This window comes from Vicia villosa, linkage group LG6 (assembly GCF_029867415.1).
Source record: "Vicia villosa cultivar HV-30 ecotype Madison, WI linkage group LG6, Vvil1.0, whole genome shotgun sequence".
NCBI lineage: Eukaryota > Viridiplantae > Streptophyta > Magnoliopsida > Fabales > Fabaceae > Vicia > Vicia villosa.
Window position 1 is genome coordinate 106,744,800 of NC_081185.1, and position 17,816 is coordinate 106,762,615.

At 33.7% G+C, this 17,816-nt stretch overlaps 2 protein-coding genes across 2 annotated transcripts; one reads left to right on the plus strand and one right to left on the minus strand.

Moving 5' to 3' along the window:
- Positions 1–346: 346 nt before the first annotated feature.
- LOC131609498 (signal recognition particle 9 kDa protein-like) lies at positions 347–5,935 on the plus strand. Its single transcript, XM_058881203.1, has 4 exons — positions 347–421; positions 562–630; positions 730–823; positions 5,777–5,935. Exons 1-4 carry the CDS (start codon positions 350–352, stop codon positions 5,851–5,853), a joined length of 312 nt encoding a protein of 103 aa, XP_058737186.1. The 5' UTR covers positions 347–349; the 3' UTR covers positions 5,854–5,935.
- A 5,242-nt stretch (positions 5,936–11,177) lies between these two features.
- Positions 11,178–12,363, minus strand: LOC131612046 (uncharacterized). The gene has a single exon (XM_058883866.1). The coding sequence runs from the start codon at positions 12,244–12,246 to the stop codon at positions 11,608–11,610; it is 639 nt and encodes a 212-aa protein (XP_058739849.1). The 5' UTR covers positions 12,247–12,363; the 3' UTR covers positions 11,178–11,607.
- Positions 12,364–17,816: the final 5,453 nt, after the last annotated feature.

Sequence of the window (17,816 nt, forward strand, 5' to 3'; positions counted from 1 at the left end):
TTCTTCGTGTAGATCTACAACTTAAAAAAATAAAAAATAAAAATCACAAAGATATGTAAAACGTTGATGGTAAGCATAAATATGAGAGAATGAAAAAAAAAATGAAGAAGAAAAAAACAACGAAGAATGTGAAAGATACGGTAAGCAAAGAGAGAAAAGAGAGAAAGAAAAGTGGATGGAGAAAAAGAAACAGAGAGCTGAAGAAAAAAAAGAAAGAGAGGGTGTGAATAGAAGAACCTATTGTAGGCCCAGCATGCACACGTAGAAAGTGATAGGGTGTGAATAGAAGAACCTCGACGAACCTCATAAAAAAACGCCAGCTACGTAATTTGACGAACCTCATGCGAACATGGTTTACATTACTTCGTGGGACGATTTTTTGGAACGATCCGTTCAGCTATTCCGCGCCGATCCTGAATCTGTAACCGACTTTCCTCTTCAACTTTTCCCATTTTTTTTCATCATCTGTTCCGTTGCCGATAATATCAGCTTAATCAGTTACTCTAATTATACTTCAATTGCGCTCTAATTGTTTGTTGTGGGGTTTAATTTGAAGTGTAGACAAGGTATGTGATCAAGTATAGACACTGTGATGGAAAATTGGTACTCAAGGTTACTGATGATCGACAGGTACTCATTCTATCTATCTACCTTGTGTGTTTTTAAAGCCTGAATTCCATAAATCATACTAGTTTGTTCCTAAAGTTGATTGTTGTTGTTTTTGACCAGTGTCTAAAGTATAAGACAGACCAAGCACAAGAAGCTAAGAAGATGGAAAAACTTAATAATATATTCTTTACGTTCATGGCTCGGGGACCAGAAGGTGCACGTTAATAGCATTAATCAGCTTAATATATGCATGAAGCATGTTAAACATCAAGCTTTTTCAACTGTAAATTATTGCTTCTTGATACCATGCTTGAAAGCTGTAGCAGTTCGATGTTACACATTTACGTTCTTAGCCTTTTTTTATTGTGCTGATTTCTCACTTATTTTGTTAATAATTGTTAAGATTTATTTATTTATTTATTTATTTATTTGTTTGTTTGTTTGTTTTAGAACTGTTTCTGTTTTAAATTAATGTCAGTTGCTATAAACTTGGTCTTGAGGAATTATGGCAGTCGTGTATTAGTTGTTTAGTGGATAGCTAAGATTTAGGCACTCTAGTAGTGGATAGCTATCTTTTAGGGAAAACTGATAGTTGTTATATGCCTATTTAAAAGGATCTACTCTGATGAATAAAAATATTCAGTATTTTCTGTTTCAAAACTGTTTTACAACAGTGGTATCACAGCTTGTGTTACGTAAAAGGGATTGCAAATTGAGAGATAAAATACTGTGAGGGAGAGAATCGGGAAAAAACTGTAGTTTTTTTTTCCGCACACATGGCTTCTGAAAATAGCTTTGTGCAAGCATCTATTCCACGCTTTGATGGTCACTATGACCATTGGAGCATGCTTATGGAGAACTTCTTGAGGTCCAAAGAATATTGGACGGTTGTTGTTTCTGGCGTAGCAGAACCTGCAGCAGATGCTGCGTTGTCAGACAGGCAAAAGACGGAGCAGGAAGGACTAAAGTTGAAAGATCTCAAAGCAAAGAATTATCTTTTCCAAGCAATTGACAGATCAATTTTGGAAACCATTCTTTGCAAGGACACCGCAAAGCATATTTGGGATTCCATGAAGAAGAAATACCAAGGTACAACGAGAACAAAAAGGCAGCAGCTTCAAGCACTTCGTTCGGAGTTTGAATTACTTCGAATGAAATCAGGAGAGTCAGTTACGGACTACTTTTCAAGAATGATGGCTATTGTTAACAAGATGCGGATTCATGGAGACAAGACGACAGATGTCACAGTTGTTGAGAAGATTCTTCGATCATTGACACCAAAATTTAATTTTGTTGTCTGTTCGATAGAAGAAGCTAATGATGTTGACGAACTTTCAATTGATGAACTGCAAAGTTCCTTGTTGGTTCATGAACAAAAAATTAACCAGCAGGAGAAAGAAGAACAAGCATTGAAGGCGGTATCCGAAAATCACACCACACCTAGTGGAGGTGATAGAGGACGAGGTATAGGAAGATATCCAGGCAGAGGAGGAAAAAACAACTATGATCGTGTGAACCAACAAAATTATCAGCATCAAGACAACCATTTTCAAGGAAGAGGAAGAGGGCGTGGAGGCCATCGATTAACAAAGTCCCTAGACAAATCCAATATTGAATGCTACAGATGCGGCAAGTATGGCCATTACAAGTCAGAATGCAGAACAAATTTGAGATATCAAAGAGGAGAAAAATCCAACTTTGCAGAAAAAGAGGAAGAGGTGTCTCTGTTAATGGTGTGTCACGTGAAAGAAGAAACTCAACCAAGCATGTGGTATTTGGACACCGGCTGTAGCAACCATATGTGCGGGGATAAGAAGGCATTCACCGACTTGGACGAATCATTTCGCAGCTCTGTTAAGTTTGGTGACAATTCCACTGTTTCAGTCATGGGAAAAGGAAAAATTGGCATTCACACAAAGAAAAATTCTGTTCAAACTATTTCTAATGTTCTCTTTGTTCCAGACTTGAAGACTAATTTACTAAGTGTTGGTCAGCTTCAAGAAAAGGGGTATGGAATCTATGTCAAAAATGGGGTTTGCAGAATTGAAGATGATAAATTGGGCTTGATAGCTCAAGTGAACATGACAGCTAATAGAATGTTTCCATTGTATCTACAAGACAATACTCAATCATGTCTTTCTGCAAGGTTGAAAGACTTTACAACAAAAGAACATGGTGACTGGTCTTCCTCAAATCACACTCCCTTCTGAAGTTTGTGAAGAATGTGTCGTGAGCAAACAACACCGGAAACAATTCCCACAAGGAAAATCATGGAGGGCAAAGGCTGCACTAGAGCTTGTTCACTCCGATATATGCGGACCAATTACTCCATGTTCTAATGGAGGTAAGAGGTACATAATTACTTTCATTGATGATTTTAGTCGGAAAGTATGGGTTTATTTCTTGCAAGAAAAATCTGAAGCTTTTCTAGCATTTAAAAGCTATAAAGCATTGGTTGAAAAAGAGGTAGGCAGTCCAATCAAAATTCTGCGCACAGATCGCGGTGGAGAATATAGTTCACATGAATTTGCAAATTTCTGTGAGACTCATGGAATCAAAAGGCAGCTTACAGCAGCTTATACGCCCCAACAAAATGGCGTATGTGAGAGGAAAAATCGCACTATTATGAATATGGTGCGTAGCATTTTGTCAAGGAGTTGTATTCCAAAAAGTTTTTGGCCAGAAGCTGTTAACTGGAGCATACATGTACTGAACAGAAGTCCCACACTTGTTGTTCAAAATATGACACCGGAAGAAGCATGGAGCGGAAGAAAACCAGCCGTAGATTATTTCCGAGTTTTTGGGTGTATTGCTTATGCTCATATTGCAGATCAGAAGAGAAAGAAGCTAGATAGCAAGGGAGAAAAATGCATTCTTCTTGGCGTTAGTGATGCATCAAAAGCTTATAAGTTATACAATCCAAGCACCAAGAAAATTGTTATTAGTCGCGATGTAGTCTTTGATGAAGAAGCAATATGGTCATGGAAAGGAGATGAGGCTAAACAATGTATCCCAATAGCCTTTGATGACAATGAGGAAATGGAGAAACCTATGGAGAATATGCAAGAAGTAGAAGGAAATCAGAATGTTCCTAGAGCTGATCAAAGCCCACTTGTAGCTGAATCACAAAGGCCTCAACGTGATAGAAGAAGACCTGCATGGATGACAGATTATGAGGTTACAGGGATACAAGGTGAGGATGCACTTACACATTTTTCTTTCTTTTCAGACTGTGATCCAACTACTTTTGAAGTTGCTGTCAAAGAATCAAAATGGAAAAAAGCTATGGATGCAGAAATTGCATCAATAGAAAAAAATGATACTTGGGAGCTATGTGATCTACCAAATGGACATAAAACCATTGGTGTGAAATGGGTTTTCAAAACAAAGCTAAATGAGAAAGGTGAAGTTGACAAGTATAAGGCTCGTTTGGTCGCCAAGGGATACAAGCAACAGTATGGGATTGATTATACAGAAGTTTTCTCTCCAGTTGCAAGGCATGACACAATCAGATTAGTGGTTGCATTAGCGGCACTACAATCTTGGCAAATTTTCCAACTTGATGTCAAATCGGCATTCTTGCATGGATACTTGGAAGAGCAGGTATATGTCGATCAACCTCCTGGCTATGAAAAGGTTGGATTTGAACATAAAGTTTATAAATTGAAGAAAGCACTCTATGGATTAAAACAAGCTCCACGAGCTTGGTATAGTCGCATTGAAGCTTATTTTCTGAAAAAGGGTTTTCACAAATGTCCATATGAGCACACACTTTTTGTTAAAAATAGAGATAACCGAAAATTTCTCGTTGTGTGCTTATATGTTGACGATCTTATATTCACTGGAAATGATGATGCCATGATGAAAGAATTCAAGAAATCCATGATGATTGAATTTGAAATGTCTGACCTTGGCATGATGCATTACTTCCTTGGCCTAGAAGTAGTGCAATCAGGTTATGGGATATTTATTTCTCAAAAGAAGTATGTGCAAGATATTTTGAACAGATTTAAAATGCAGGATTGTAATCCTGCAAGCACTCCAACTGAGTTTGGCTTGAAGCTAAACAAAGATCATGATGGAAAGAAGGTGGACAGCACACTGTACAAGCAAATTGTTGGCAGCTTAATGTACTTAACAGCAACAAGGCCTGACATAATGTATTCTGTGAGTTTAATAAGCAGATATATGGAGAATCCAACAGAAATGCATTTGTTAGCTGCCAAGAGAATTTTTCGTTATTTACAAGGAACTAAAGATTTTGGGCTGTTCTACAAGAAAGGTGAAAAGTTGGAATTATTTGGGTTTTCGGACAGTGATTATGCTGGAGATCAAGATGATAGAAGAAGCACCTCAGGCTATGCTTTCTTGTTGGGGACAGGAGCTGTTTCATGGTCTTCTAAGAAGCAACAAATTGTCACTCTGTCATCTACAGAAGCTGAATTCATTGCTGCAACAGCTTGTGCTTGTCAAGCTATTTGGTTGAGAAGGATTCTTGAAGAGCTACAATTAAAGCAAGTTGAAGCTACCACAATTTTTTGTGACAACAACTCAGCAATCAAACTTTCCAAGAATCCTGTACTACACGGAAGAAGTAAACACATTGATGTGAAATATTATTTTCTAAGAGATCTTAGCAATGATGGAACAATTAAATTGGTTTATTGCAAGAGTGAAAATCAGGTTGCAGACATTTTGACCAAGCCCCTAAAGCCTGCTGCATTTGTCAAGCTTCGAAGTATGCTAGGAGTTTGTTCGTTAATGGAGGCAAGATAAAGAAAGAAGTTGTTGGTTATTGCATTGGGACTGTTTCTAAACTGATATTATCTGCAGATATTATCAGTTTAAGAGAGGGTGTTAAGATTTATTTATTTATTTATTTATTTATTTGTTTGTTTGTTTTAGAACTGTTTCTGTTTTAAATTAATGTCAGTTGCTATAAACTTGGTCTTGAGGAATTATGGCAGTCGTGTATTAGTTGTTTAGTGGATAGCTAAGATTTAGGCACTCTAGTAGTGGATAGCTATCTTTTAGGGAAAACTGATAGTTGTTATATGCCTATTTAAAAGGATCTACTCTGATGAATAAAAATATTCAGTATTTTCTGTTTCAAAACTGTTTTACAACAATAATGACAATGACCCAAACGATTCCTCTAATTCTGCAGTGGATCTTTCTGAAGTCACCGGGAAAGAACAAGTTGATGCACAACCGATTAAAAAAGGAAGAGGAAGAAAGCAATAACTGATGTAACTTTCTGTCAAAATAGACCATGAATCTTAGGAGTCCAGTAATGATTTTGATAGATTCTTTACCCATTCCAAAACTTTACAGCAATGCCTTGATTACATTTACATTATTTGTTTTCTGAATTCACCTTTCTAAAATTTTAATTTCGGGCATGATTTTGACTTCAACTAGACAAGAGTAACTCGGTGTGTTGTGAAACTTACGCATCACAGTCACAGTCATCTTCGGTTTTTGTTTATGTACTTTTTATGTTAAATGGCTTCCAGTTTCGTGGTACAGAAGTGAATTGCGGCTTAATTCTGACCGCTTATCATCTTAAATGAGTGCCCTAGCAGCACGTTTGGAGCCAAAGACACGCTGGGCTTGAACACTTGGTAGTTGCTACCATGGTTTTAAATTGCGGTTGCGGATGCGGTTGCGGCTATTGCGGGTGTTGCGATGCGGATTGCGGTCGTTGCGGCGTGAATTCATATTTATGAATATAAAAAATGATATTTTATTATTTATTTTCTATTTCACATATCTTCGATTTCCTCTTTAAATTTTCATATATATCTCATTAATAATTCGTCACCTTTTTGAATATAACTAATCCTTTTAAAATATATCTTAAATCTACGATATAATTAAAAAAGATGGTAGACCAAATAATTTTTGCGAGCATTGCATAATCTCTTGCGGCCTGATGCGGTCTAATGCGGCTTGATGCGGCCGATGCGGTGTTATGATGCGGCCGATGCGGTGTTATGATGCGGTTTTTATTGTGATTTGCAATCACGCCGCAATTGCGGCCTGATGCGGATGCGGACACTACCGCAACCGCAATATTGCGGCCGCATCAGGTGATGCGGTCCGCAATTTAAAACCATGGTTGCTACTAGAAAAACGTTTAAAAACCAATTTTAATTGAACGGTTCAATTTGTTGAACCTTGAACCAGTTATACAATGGTTGGTCCAGTTATTTCGGTGGTTTTCTTGGTTTGAGTAGTTTATGGTAGTTGGAATCATGATTCAACAGTGAACTAGTTATACAATGGTTCAATTATTTTGGTGGTTTGATTGCGGTTTGTCTTTGTTCGAGTAGTTTAAAGTAATTGAATCCTGATTCAACAGTTTCACCAATTTGATGTTTGGTTAAGTTTTAAAAATATCAACTAAACACCTATGTTTTAAACATGGACCAAGAAGACCAAGAATTTTCTCAAATGGAATCACAGGTTGTAGATTTTGGTAAGTCACATAAGGCCCGGCCCTGTAGCTGTGCAACCAGTGCCACAGCACAGGGCCCCAAATGTCCAAGGGCTTCAACATAAAAATATAGTATGGTATATGATTTAGGATGTAGCTATTCATGGTATTCTGTGGTGATATACTTGTTACTTTTTCCACGACACTCTCCAAAATAATATTTTTTTCTCTTACGCTATACTAATTAGAGCTCGTTTGGCCCGACTATTTTAAGTCTTAAAAGTTACTTTAAAGTTAAAGTTAAAAATAAGAGCTTTTAAAATTAAGTTAAAGTTGTTTGGTTATGATTATTTTTTAAACTTTAGAGTTATTTTTAATTTTATTTTTTTCATTAAAGTTATATATATATATATATATATATATATATATATATATATATATATATATATATATATATATATATATATATATATATATATATATATATATATATATATATATATATATATATATATATATATGGGATGTATCAAGTAGGAGAAATTTTTAAATAAGAGATAAGAGAATTCAATGCTAATCATTGGATTAATCAAGAGAGAATTAAATTATTTATTAAAATATTAATATAATTATTATTTCTCTCTCTTGATTAATCCAATGGTTAGCATTAAATCCTCTTATCTCTTATTTAAAAATCCTCCTACTTGATACATTCTCTATATATATATATATATATATATATATATATATATATATATATATATATATATATATATATATATATATATATATATATATATATATATATATATATATATATATATATATATATATATATATATATATATATATATATATAATGCGTATTGATTAATTGTTGTATTAACATCTATAATATAGTGTATAGTATAAAAATTTAATAATATTATTATTAAAAATTATTATATAATAAAATAAGATATAATATACAAAACGAATAAAAAGTTGGACAAAACTAGTATCTACAAAAATGATGATGTAAACAGAAGAAGAAAAAAATAAAATAAAATATAACTCTAGATGTTATGAACCGTAGAAAAAATTGAAAAATTGTCGTTTACTGCATTAGCGCGATTTTTTTTAAAGAAAATACTTTCGTTGGGATTCGAACCGCGGCCACATGTTTTAAGCTCTGAAAAAGTTGGTTTCAACGCCTTTTTTACAAGCTCCTTTTATTTAATTTTTTGCCTTGAAAAAAAAGCTACTTTTTTTATAAGAGCTTTATAAAAAATGTGTTTGGCCCTCCATCTCCTTATAAGGAGAAGAAAAGTAGATAAAAAGTTGGGCCAAACATTAATTTATCATTAATTTTATATAGTTTTAATAATCTTATACTGTCTGCAAAACTTATAATAGTATATATATTATTATTGGTACTGCTAATAAATTCTTTTATATTAAACATTATAAAATAATGAACGGCATTTCACTAGTTAAAGTGCACCGTATAAAAGTTCATTGAATTTTTTCTTTCATATCTTTTAGTTTATTTAAACTAACTACTTAAAACTCTAAATTTACTAAATAAATATTAATAAAATATTTGTTAATTTAGAATAATCTGTAAAATCATATTAGAATGTTATAAATTAATTTTAATAAGGTTTATTTAAGCGGTTTAATGGCAATACCTGTTCACTCAAATTTGAATATTTGTTATTTATTTTTTATAATTGTTATTATAATGACTACGAACTAAAATAAACTATTATGCTAATAATATTTATTTTGTTTCTTGACCAAAAAATTAGAAAGTAAATTATATTTTATTTTATTTATAATTTACTATAAATAAAAAATAAAACAGGACCTCTAATTTATTTGGGCCGGCCCTTGTCACATTGATGAATTTGTGGGTGATGTCATCACTGTTTATGTAAATATTAGCACAAGTTAGTCTTTAATTGTGGATGAAATTGCTCTTTAATGATATCGTTCAAGACCTGGATGCGAGTACACAAGTTAGTTTAATGATCCTGAATCATGAATCAAGAGTGCAATGACAATTGACAAGAGGGAATTGAGTTTAAGGATAACAAGGCTTTTGGGATTCTTTTCAAGGGTAAAAGTATGTGTTTGTGAATGAAGGAAAAAGACATAGAAGTAGCTAATTATGATTTAGTTGAAAGAATATAAGTGATGTTACTCATTGATTTATTGAAAATAATGTTAAGCTATTTCTAAAACTTGGGTGCGTTTGATTTGATAAAAAACGAGATACGGGACATGACAACTGTTTTTGTACTCTGTTTGATGCAGAAACTAATTATGGTACTGGACAAAAAAATGGCAAGGTACTGGACAAAACCATAATTTCTTGTCCCCCACTAAATCATGCGACAACTTTTTGTCCCAAGCACTAATTATGAACAAAATATCAAAAAATTAAATTTTACTCTCTTTCTTATTATTTAATATTTTAATTCATAAATACATTTTTTAATATGTTATATATCAAAAAAAATGTTATAATAAAAATTAAACTATTTTTATTCGGTTCATTGACATATTAAATAAAGTAGAGAAAAAAATCTCAATTTATTATTTTTCTTCCCTTCTCATTATTTAATATTTTGATTCAAAAATATTAATAAAAAAATATTATATAAGAAATTATATTATTTTGTCTGCTGCATAAACATATTAAACAAAGTAGAGTAAAAAGTTATTTCTTCATCTTTTTTCCTCCTTATTATTTAATATTTTCATTCATAAATATTATATTTTAAACATCAATAAATAATAATATATTAGAAATTATATTGTTTTGTCTGATGTATAGACATATCAAGCAAAATCGAGAAAATAGTTGTCCAGTCCAGTAACCATCAAACACAATACAATACAAAAAGTTGTTTTGTACTGTTCTGTACTGTCTAGTACTGTTCTGTCCAGTATTTCATATTTTGCAAATCAAACGTACCCTTGGTTATTTACGTAATTTTTTCTAAAATGTGATTATTTGCGCAATATTTTTTAATTCATAGTTATTTTTTTAAAAAAAAAACTTTTATTGTTACTTGCTTATCTTCATTTTTATTAGTTTGGAATTTTTCCTTGTCTTCAGCTTGCTTGTATTCGGATATGAAATCTTGCATTAAGAAAAAAAAAACAAATGCGGAAATACGTTGGACTATTATGAAAAGATATCTCAATGAAATCTTGCATTAAGAAAAAAAAAAACCAAATGCGGAAATACGTTGGACTATTATGAAAAGATTTTGTTATAGTAGGAATATAATTGTGGGATTGTGGACAATTTTCCATCTTTTAAGAAACAATACCGTTGGTAGTTAGAGGTACTTAAAGGGAAAATTTTTATATGGACACAACCATAACACATAGATTTACACAATCAATCATATTTCTTTATTAATTAAAAAATTAAAATAAAATCGTCTCTCTCCTCCATTAAACCAACCACCTCCATGATAACAATTAAAATGATAACAATTAAAAACGAAATTAAATTTTTAACAAATGTCAATTTTCTCACTTTTTATTGGTTATGCCTAAAAATATGAATTTAGGTTCTTATTCATGCGAGTATTTTTTAAGAGACTCATTTATTTTTCTTGATTATCATCTCTGTTGAAAATTTTGTCATTTTTCTATTTCTGATAAATTAAAAGTATAGTTAGCTTTTATTTATCAAAAATATATAACTAACTTATATGTAAAAAATAAATTATAAATAATTTACTAAATTATTATTTATTACCGACAAAAATAAGAAAGAGAAATCAAAATAATTTTAAAAATAATAATAAATAATTATAAAAGTATGAAAGAAAAAAATACTAATATTGTGATTACCTATGCTTGGTCATATATTTATAAAAAAAAAAAAATATTAAATAAACATCGGTTATTCAATATAGGTAAAAGAAAAAAAATCTTATAACGGGAGGCAAATAGTAGTTTATAGTTTGGAATAAGTTTTTATGAAAGTGATTTATAATTTGTTCCTTCTGCTCTTGGACTATGCAGTTTCTCAGGGTATGTTACCGATTTTAGCTCCTTAAGAGGTAAGGAAAGAAAAAAAATGGTTTCCTTTCATTTTCATAAAAATTACTGTAAAACAAATGAATACTCATTGAAGCCAAACATAATCTAATTCCACTATAGGAAAAAAATATTCAACAATATCTATTGAAATACAGAAATAAAGTCAAGATTCATAATCCTCATGCAGTGAAGATGGTCTTCTTCTTTTCTATCTATGCCATCACATAACATGTTTCAATATTCACCAAGTCAAAATATGCCCAAAATACATATAAAAAATATTCCTCAAAATAGTATTCCCAAAATTTTCAAAACTACAACCAAGTTCTAATATTCTAGCATAAGCATACAACTATATTGATACATCTAAAACTAGTATTTATATTAGTAAAGTATGAAATTACCATATAACCTATTATACAATTGCACGCAGTGTCTGTCTGATTAGGCCAGACAATCTGATCTGATCATTCTGACTGCGTGCAATGAGACTGCAAACAATCCAGATTCATTCAAAACTTAGCTTTATTCTTGCAAATTTGGCTTTTGATCTCCATATCAGGAACACCAAAAACAAATTGACAGTTAGACACAGCGACAATATGTTTCTTGATAAACCCAAGAAAAGTAACTTTTCCAGGAATCCTAGTAACGGTTTGCAAAGAAAGTTGACCACGCAATAAATCCTGTATAAAACCAGTCATATTAGAAGCCAACTTATCAGCTTCAAGTATAAGCCTACAAGGAAGAATAGTAGAACTTCTTGCTGGAATCAAACCAGGGAAAACATCTGTATCTCCAACTTCAACCCCTTTATACAACAAAAGACTAGTTCCATCTTCGTGTTTAAAGCTAGCGTGGTTTCGATTCTCGACTAGGATCTTGATGTCGAGAGTAGCGTTGATTTGTATGTCGATAGCAGGAAGTGATACGCGGGGTGATATTGATTGTAAAGTAGCGGAAGAAATGGTTGTTTTTGGTTGTTTAGGCTTGAAAACGGTTAAGGCAAGAACAACGGAAACTGTTACCAAGATTAATAAAAGTAACAAGAGTATGCAAAAGCAAGTTATGCATGTGTGTCTTTGTTTTTTTGGTGGAATCATTAAGGTTTGTTCTTGTTCTTGATCTTGTTTGGTTTGTGTGTTCTTCATGGTGAAATGGAAATGGTAGCATAGGTTTGGTTTGGATGATGAATAAATGGGATTTGATGTGTGTGGTATGAGAGGTTAGATATATAAGAGTGACATTGTGCCTAACTATGATATAATTAATGAAGTTATAGTATAGGTAGTTGGTTGTTGTGGGGTTCAATTGAATTGGTGTGATGCAGAGTGAGAGTAAATGCGCGGCTAGATGATCCGTGTTGTAACTAACAGCCCATGCAACTTTCAAATCAATGTATGTGTACATTTGACATAAATTCAATAGAGTGCATTTATTAGCATATAGTATGCATAGTTCATATGGATATATTTAGTTACTAGGATCTTCTCTATTTTTTTTTTTTTTTTTTTAGTAAATGGAGGGGATGACTTCTTTTTCCCGCCCCTTAAATTTCTTAAATAGGATCAAATGTGAATTACATAAGGTATGATACTTGCTTGAGAAAGCTTTGTGTTAATTTGGGTACACGCAAGGTGTTCCAAAACACCATGTCGTCTCTGTTCCTCTTATGATCACTTTATCTCATTAATAAGAGGTATATTGAGTACATGGGCTATATTTTATCTACTAAAAACTAAGGCACTCAAATCCTACATGGTTAAGATATTGTACAAGAGTACATGAAAGGGTACATTAAGATATAACATCTCTTCATGATTATCACACCAGGAAGGATAATCATTTATACTAGCTAAGGAGGAAATCCTTGTAGAGAAGAAGACATAACAGGAGGTTTACATACGAGAATTATCTTTCATGTTAATATATGATGAAACGTTATAGAATTAAACTACTGTCCACGTTGTTTTTCAAAAGATTTTGAAGGAAGTCAAGTCTGTCTTTTGGAAAAGAGGTTGAAGAAGGGGAGAAGTAGCTCATGTGCTACGCAGTAGGATGCATATCCTTTAAGATTGTTTAATTATTGTTCAGGATCTATTTGTTAAGTGAAAATCCAATAATTCAAATGTTATAACCGGTTAACAAGGGGTGTAACCGGTTACAGCTGATGGAAAAGCACTTTTGAAAGCAAGAAGAGTTGTTTTTTAGCTGTGTTAACCGGTTAACCAAACACGTTAATCGGTTACACCTGACATGTATATTTTCTGTTTTGTGTCTATGTAATTGGTTAACAGTTTGTGTTAACCGATTACGAACCTGAGTTTTAGCTTTTTCTTGTAATTAGATGATTTGTTTTAGGTCCCAATCATTTTGTAACACTTGTATAAATTCCTTGGTGGTATACTCAAGTATACCCTACTTGTGTAATGATACCATGCACACCTGTACTTTTTGTAACTGAATATACACACACTCTCTTTTCAGAGCTACACTTGACCGTTTTTGGACTTTGTAACTAAATTAGGTGTTGGAGTGTTAGCCTCGTAGGTCCACCCATGTGGTGTCTTGTTGGAGATTCGTACCACCTCTTCTAGAGTCCATCATTATAAATCAATCACAATTCAGGTTCCCGTTCAGAATAGTAACGCTAATTGGGGGAATCAACCACTGATTCCCGTAAAATTTCACATTTCGTTCTCATTTGGTCAAAAAGATATACAACGATTAAACCACGACATGAAGGAGAAATTCATCCCCAACCTTAATCCAAGAAGCTCCTTCAAACCTCCCGATCCAACACTATTCTAATTATTGTAACTAAGGAGATCAGGAAGGAAGTGTTGCAGCAATAACAATCTTTTACTGCCAAATCTCATCCTATCAGAAAACTAGATTGAAAAGGAGGTATGGACGGAGTCTATCGCAGTAGAGGACATGAACCTCCGATGCAAATTTTGAAATTTTTCCTTATCATTTCAACAAGTCACATTATGCTAGAATGCTCAAGAAACAATGGAAACTCAACTCGTTTAGCGTGTTTTTAGACGAACATGAAGGTAGGTTTCGAATACAAAGACCGAGTAGAGGTGAAAAGAGAAAACATCATGCATCCAGGGATTTCACCAATAACCTACAAAGTGTGAAATACCTGTCAAATGTGTTCGAGAGTAAGTGATTGGAAAACTGCAGATACATATTTCATTATAATTTGGCAGAATGTAACATCATCAACAAGCAAAGGAAACCATCTTCATATCTCTCAAAGAAAGTACGTCAAGAATAGAATGACAAAGTGGTTACCGGTATAGACAAACTATCAAAATATACTGAGACTCGATGACAAAGTCGAGATATTTCTATAACTAAGGCCATATAAAAGGCAATTGGAAAGGACTCAACTTAGTCCACCTCAACGAACGAGAAAGGTAGAAGATTGAATGGAGATCCTGAGGTTGCGGTCTCGGACAAACAGCAAGCACAAAAAAATATCTGAGTCAAATTTCGTGAGAATCATATCATCCTTTTCCCCATGACTTAACGAAGAAGAAGGTAACTTATAAGGAGATCATGACTGTCACAGGAGCAATTTTGGGGTAATGCAACTAAAGTCTAATGACACAACTTTCATGAATGGTCAGGCTGACAGCCAAGCCATCTGCCAAAGGAGCGCACACGAATTCTAACCATACGTAAGATGAGTATTTTTTGAGATTCTTTAAAAATTGATAAATGAATCCCTTGTCTAACACAATGTAACACCCGTTTTTAGTTTGCGTGTTTTATTTAATTATGTCGTGTTATGATATGTGTTTTGTTTTACTAACTTATATGTTAATTGAGTGCTTGAGCGATATTGGCGTTATTTGTGGGGTTTTATCGTAAATAATATAAGTGTAGGGTTTGATTTAAGGTCCGTTAGTAATAAGAAAGATAGTAAGTTAAACAAAACAAGGGTTTTAGGGGTTTTAGACTTAGAAGCTCATTTTGGCAAAGTTGTGAAAGAAGAGAAGAGTAGAGTGAAGAGAAAGAGGGGAATCTCAATATTGAAGCTAGAGTTGTCTTCAATTCAAACCTAAGGTAAGGGTGGGATTCTTTCATGCTAAAGGGATGTATGATGATGTTTTGGGTGGGATTTGATAGTATGTTTGTATCCATGGAGGCTGTGTGTAGAGATGTTAGGGTTTATGAACAAATGCATGAATTTATGATTTGAAATGTGTTTTAATTGATGTTTGATGATGTTATGATGTTAGAAGATCCATAATATGTGTTATATTTGTGGTTATAACATGTATTCTATGGTTGTTCGTGATGGTTGGTGTTTTTCAACTTGATTGGGTTGAGTTTAGGGGATTTGGGATGGAATTCGTATGCTGTTTTCTGTGATTTAGGATTTTCTGAAATCGCCAGTTCGCGCCGCAAACTTTGTTGGCGCCGCGAACTGCTTGGCAGAAACCCAGGAATATTTGATTCACTCAGTTCGCGCCGCGAACTTTGTTGGCGCCGCGAACCCTGTTTTACAGAACTTTTCCAAACTTTGAAATGATGTAACTTTTGAACCGTAACTCCTTTTTAAGTGCCGTTTGAACCTATGTGAAGCTATAATTGAGACCTTTCTAATGAATATGATTAAAGAATGCTTATAAATCTTTTTGAATATTTCTTTAAATGAATTTGTTTGATGTTATAATATGTGTGGTGAAGTGGGGTGTTGTTGTATGATGATGCAACGTAGCGACGTGATTGGGAAGTGGTGAATTACTATAAAAGTAATGATGTTTAGTCGGTACTTGTGATGGATTGTGAATGTCGTGTTTGTATGGATGTTACATTTATTGAGTCACATCCATTTGCATAAAGAGACGGTGGCCTTAATGGTAAAAAGCGACGGTGGCCTTAATGGCAATTAGCGACGGTGTGCCCAATGGCAAATCTTGAGACGTGGGAGTTTTACTCCAAATGGTACCACATGCATTTGCATAAGTCGAGTCACATGTGAATTGCATTTGAGTCTTATTTGATTATGGTATTGTGACTTGATGAAGATATGTTTGTTAAGACGTGGTGACTTGATGATGAGATGTTTGTTGTGATTGTGTTGGTAACGTGCAGGTAACGACGTGGAGTAGCCGTGTACCTTATAGCTCGAGTCGGTGTGTCAATGCTCTGATACGTAGCACTCGGGGGGGATGTTTGCGATACTGGCTTGTGTCTTGTTTTATGTTGATTATCTTTTTCTTGAACTTTGATGTTATGTCTTGTGGAGACGTTTTGGACATATTGTGCCATGTTGACAAGAATGTAAGATTTGGATATTGTGTTGTTATTTGGATTCCGCTGCAATATGATGAAGTTGTTTGGATTTAAATGTTCGATGAATTATGAGTTTCCTCCGATATAAGTGTTATGTATCCATGTACTTTGAGCATGAATTGTAGTTTTGTTTAAGTTGAATATGTGACGCCTCAAATTAGTTGCTTGTTTCGATGTTTTATACTCTGTTTGCTCTTTTTAATTGAGGGGTAGATTTGGGGTGTTACACACAATACCTCCTTTACAAAAAAAGTGAGGGGCTAACTCAATCTGCATTCTTTATTCAGATCAAATATTTTCTGTAAGGAAGCCACATTATCTGTAAATGCAAGATCAAGCCATGTCGAAAAAAAGCGATGGGTTGATTCTCTATCCTCATTGAAAATTTATTTTATTTCAAGATTATTGGCGGCCTCCACAGCGGCAAGGGTATCAATAAATTGCTTTCAATGTATGAAAGAACTTGCCTCGGAAGAACCAATCCCCTCTTCATAGCCGAGGTCCTTGCAAAAAATGTCAAGATCTTCCTTCATCATAATCTTTTCAAGGGTAAGGGGGTCTATGGAGATGGTATATTTATGAGGGTTCTGTTTAAAATGAGCACATGCTTAACACATTTAAATCTTGTTTTCATATTTTCTAGGAGGTAAACTCTAGAACCCGATAGGAAAATGTAACATATCGGGGACTTGGCAGAAGACATAATGAGCTTCCGAAGTACAAGATCTTATCAACATGAAGCGATCCTTGAAGTCATCCCAACACTATGCATAAACACTAAATTGGGGAATATCCTGCCAGTGAGATCACTCCCTAGTCCCGAAGATTATCCAATGAAGTTTGCACTACCACAAAGGGATGGAAAAAGAGGCATCAAGAAGGCTTCCAAAGCCGATAGTCAGTCCATAGTTGAAATGCCTTTATCAAACTCCCAAACACTTGGATGGAGCTACAGAGGGGAAATATTTAAAAATCTTAACACCTTGTCTTCAAATCCAAAAAGGGGAAGTTGTGAGTTTATCTAAGTAAACATGCATTCATATAAAGGGATACAGTAACCTCCAAAGTTATTGTAGATCCTTTTACTTGGCTCCACAAGAAGAACCAACTAATTAGAAGAACTACTGTCACTTATATATTAGCCTTATCCACGGTCATGAGGTTATCTACACAGGATGAAATTCCTAATATCTTGGAATACACCCAACTATATATGTTCACATCGGTCGGTGCCACAAGACCAGTACTTTTTTGGGGCACATTTCCTTTCTAACCAATAGTTGGTGATTCGAGCCAATTGACATTAGCAGATTGAGTCTCAAGTTTGAGGTGATTCCTAATCTCTGCGTCGCTTGGGTCTTAGCTAAAGAGAAACCTACAAGTTCTGATGAATGAGTGAGATTTT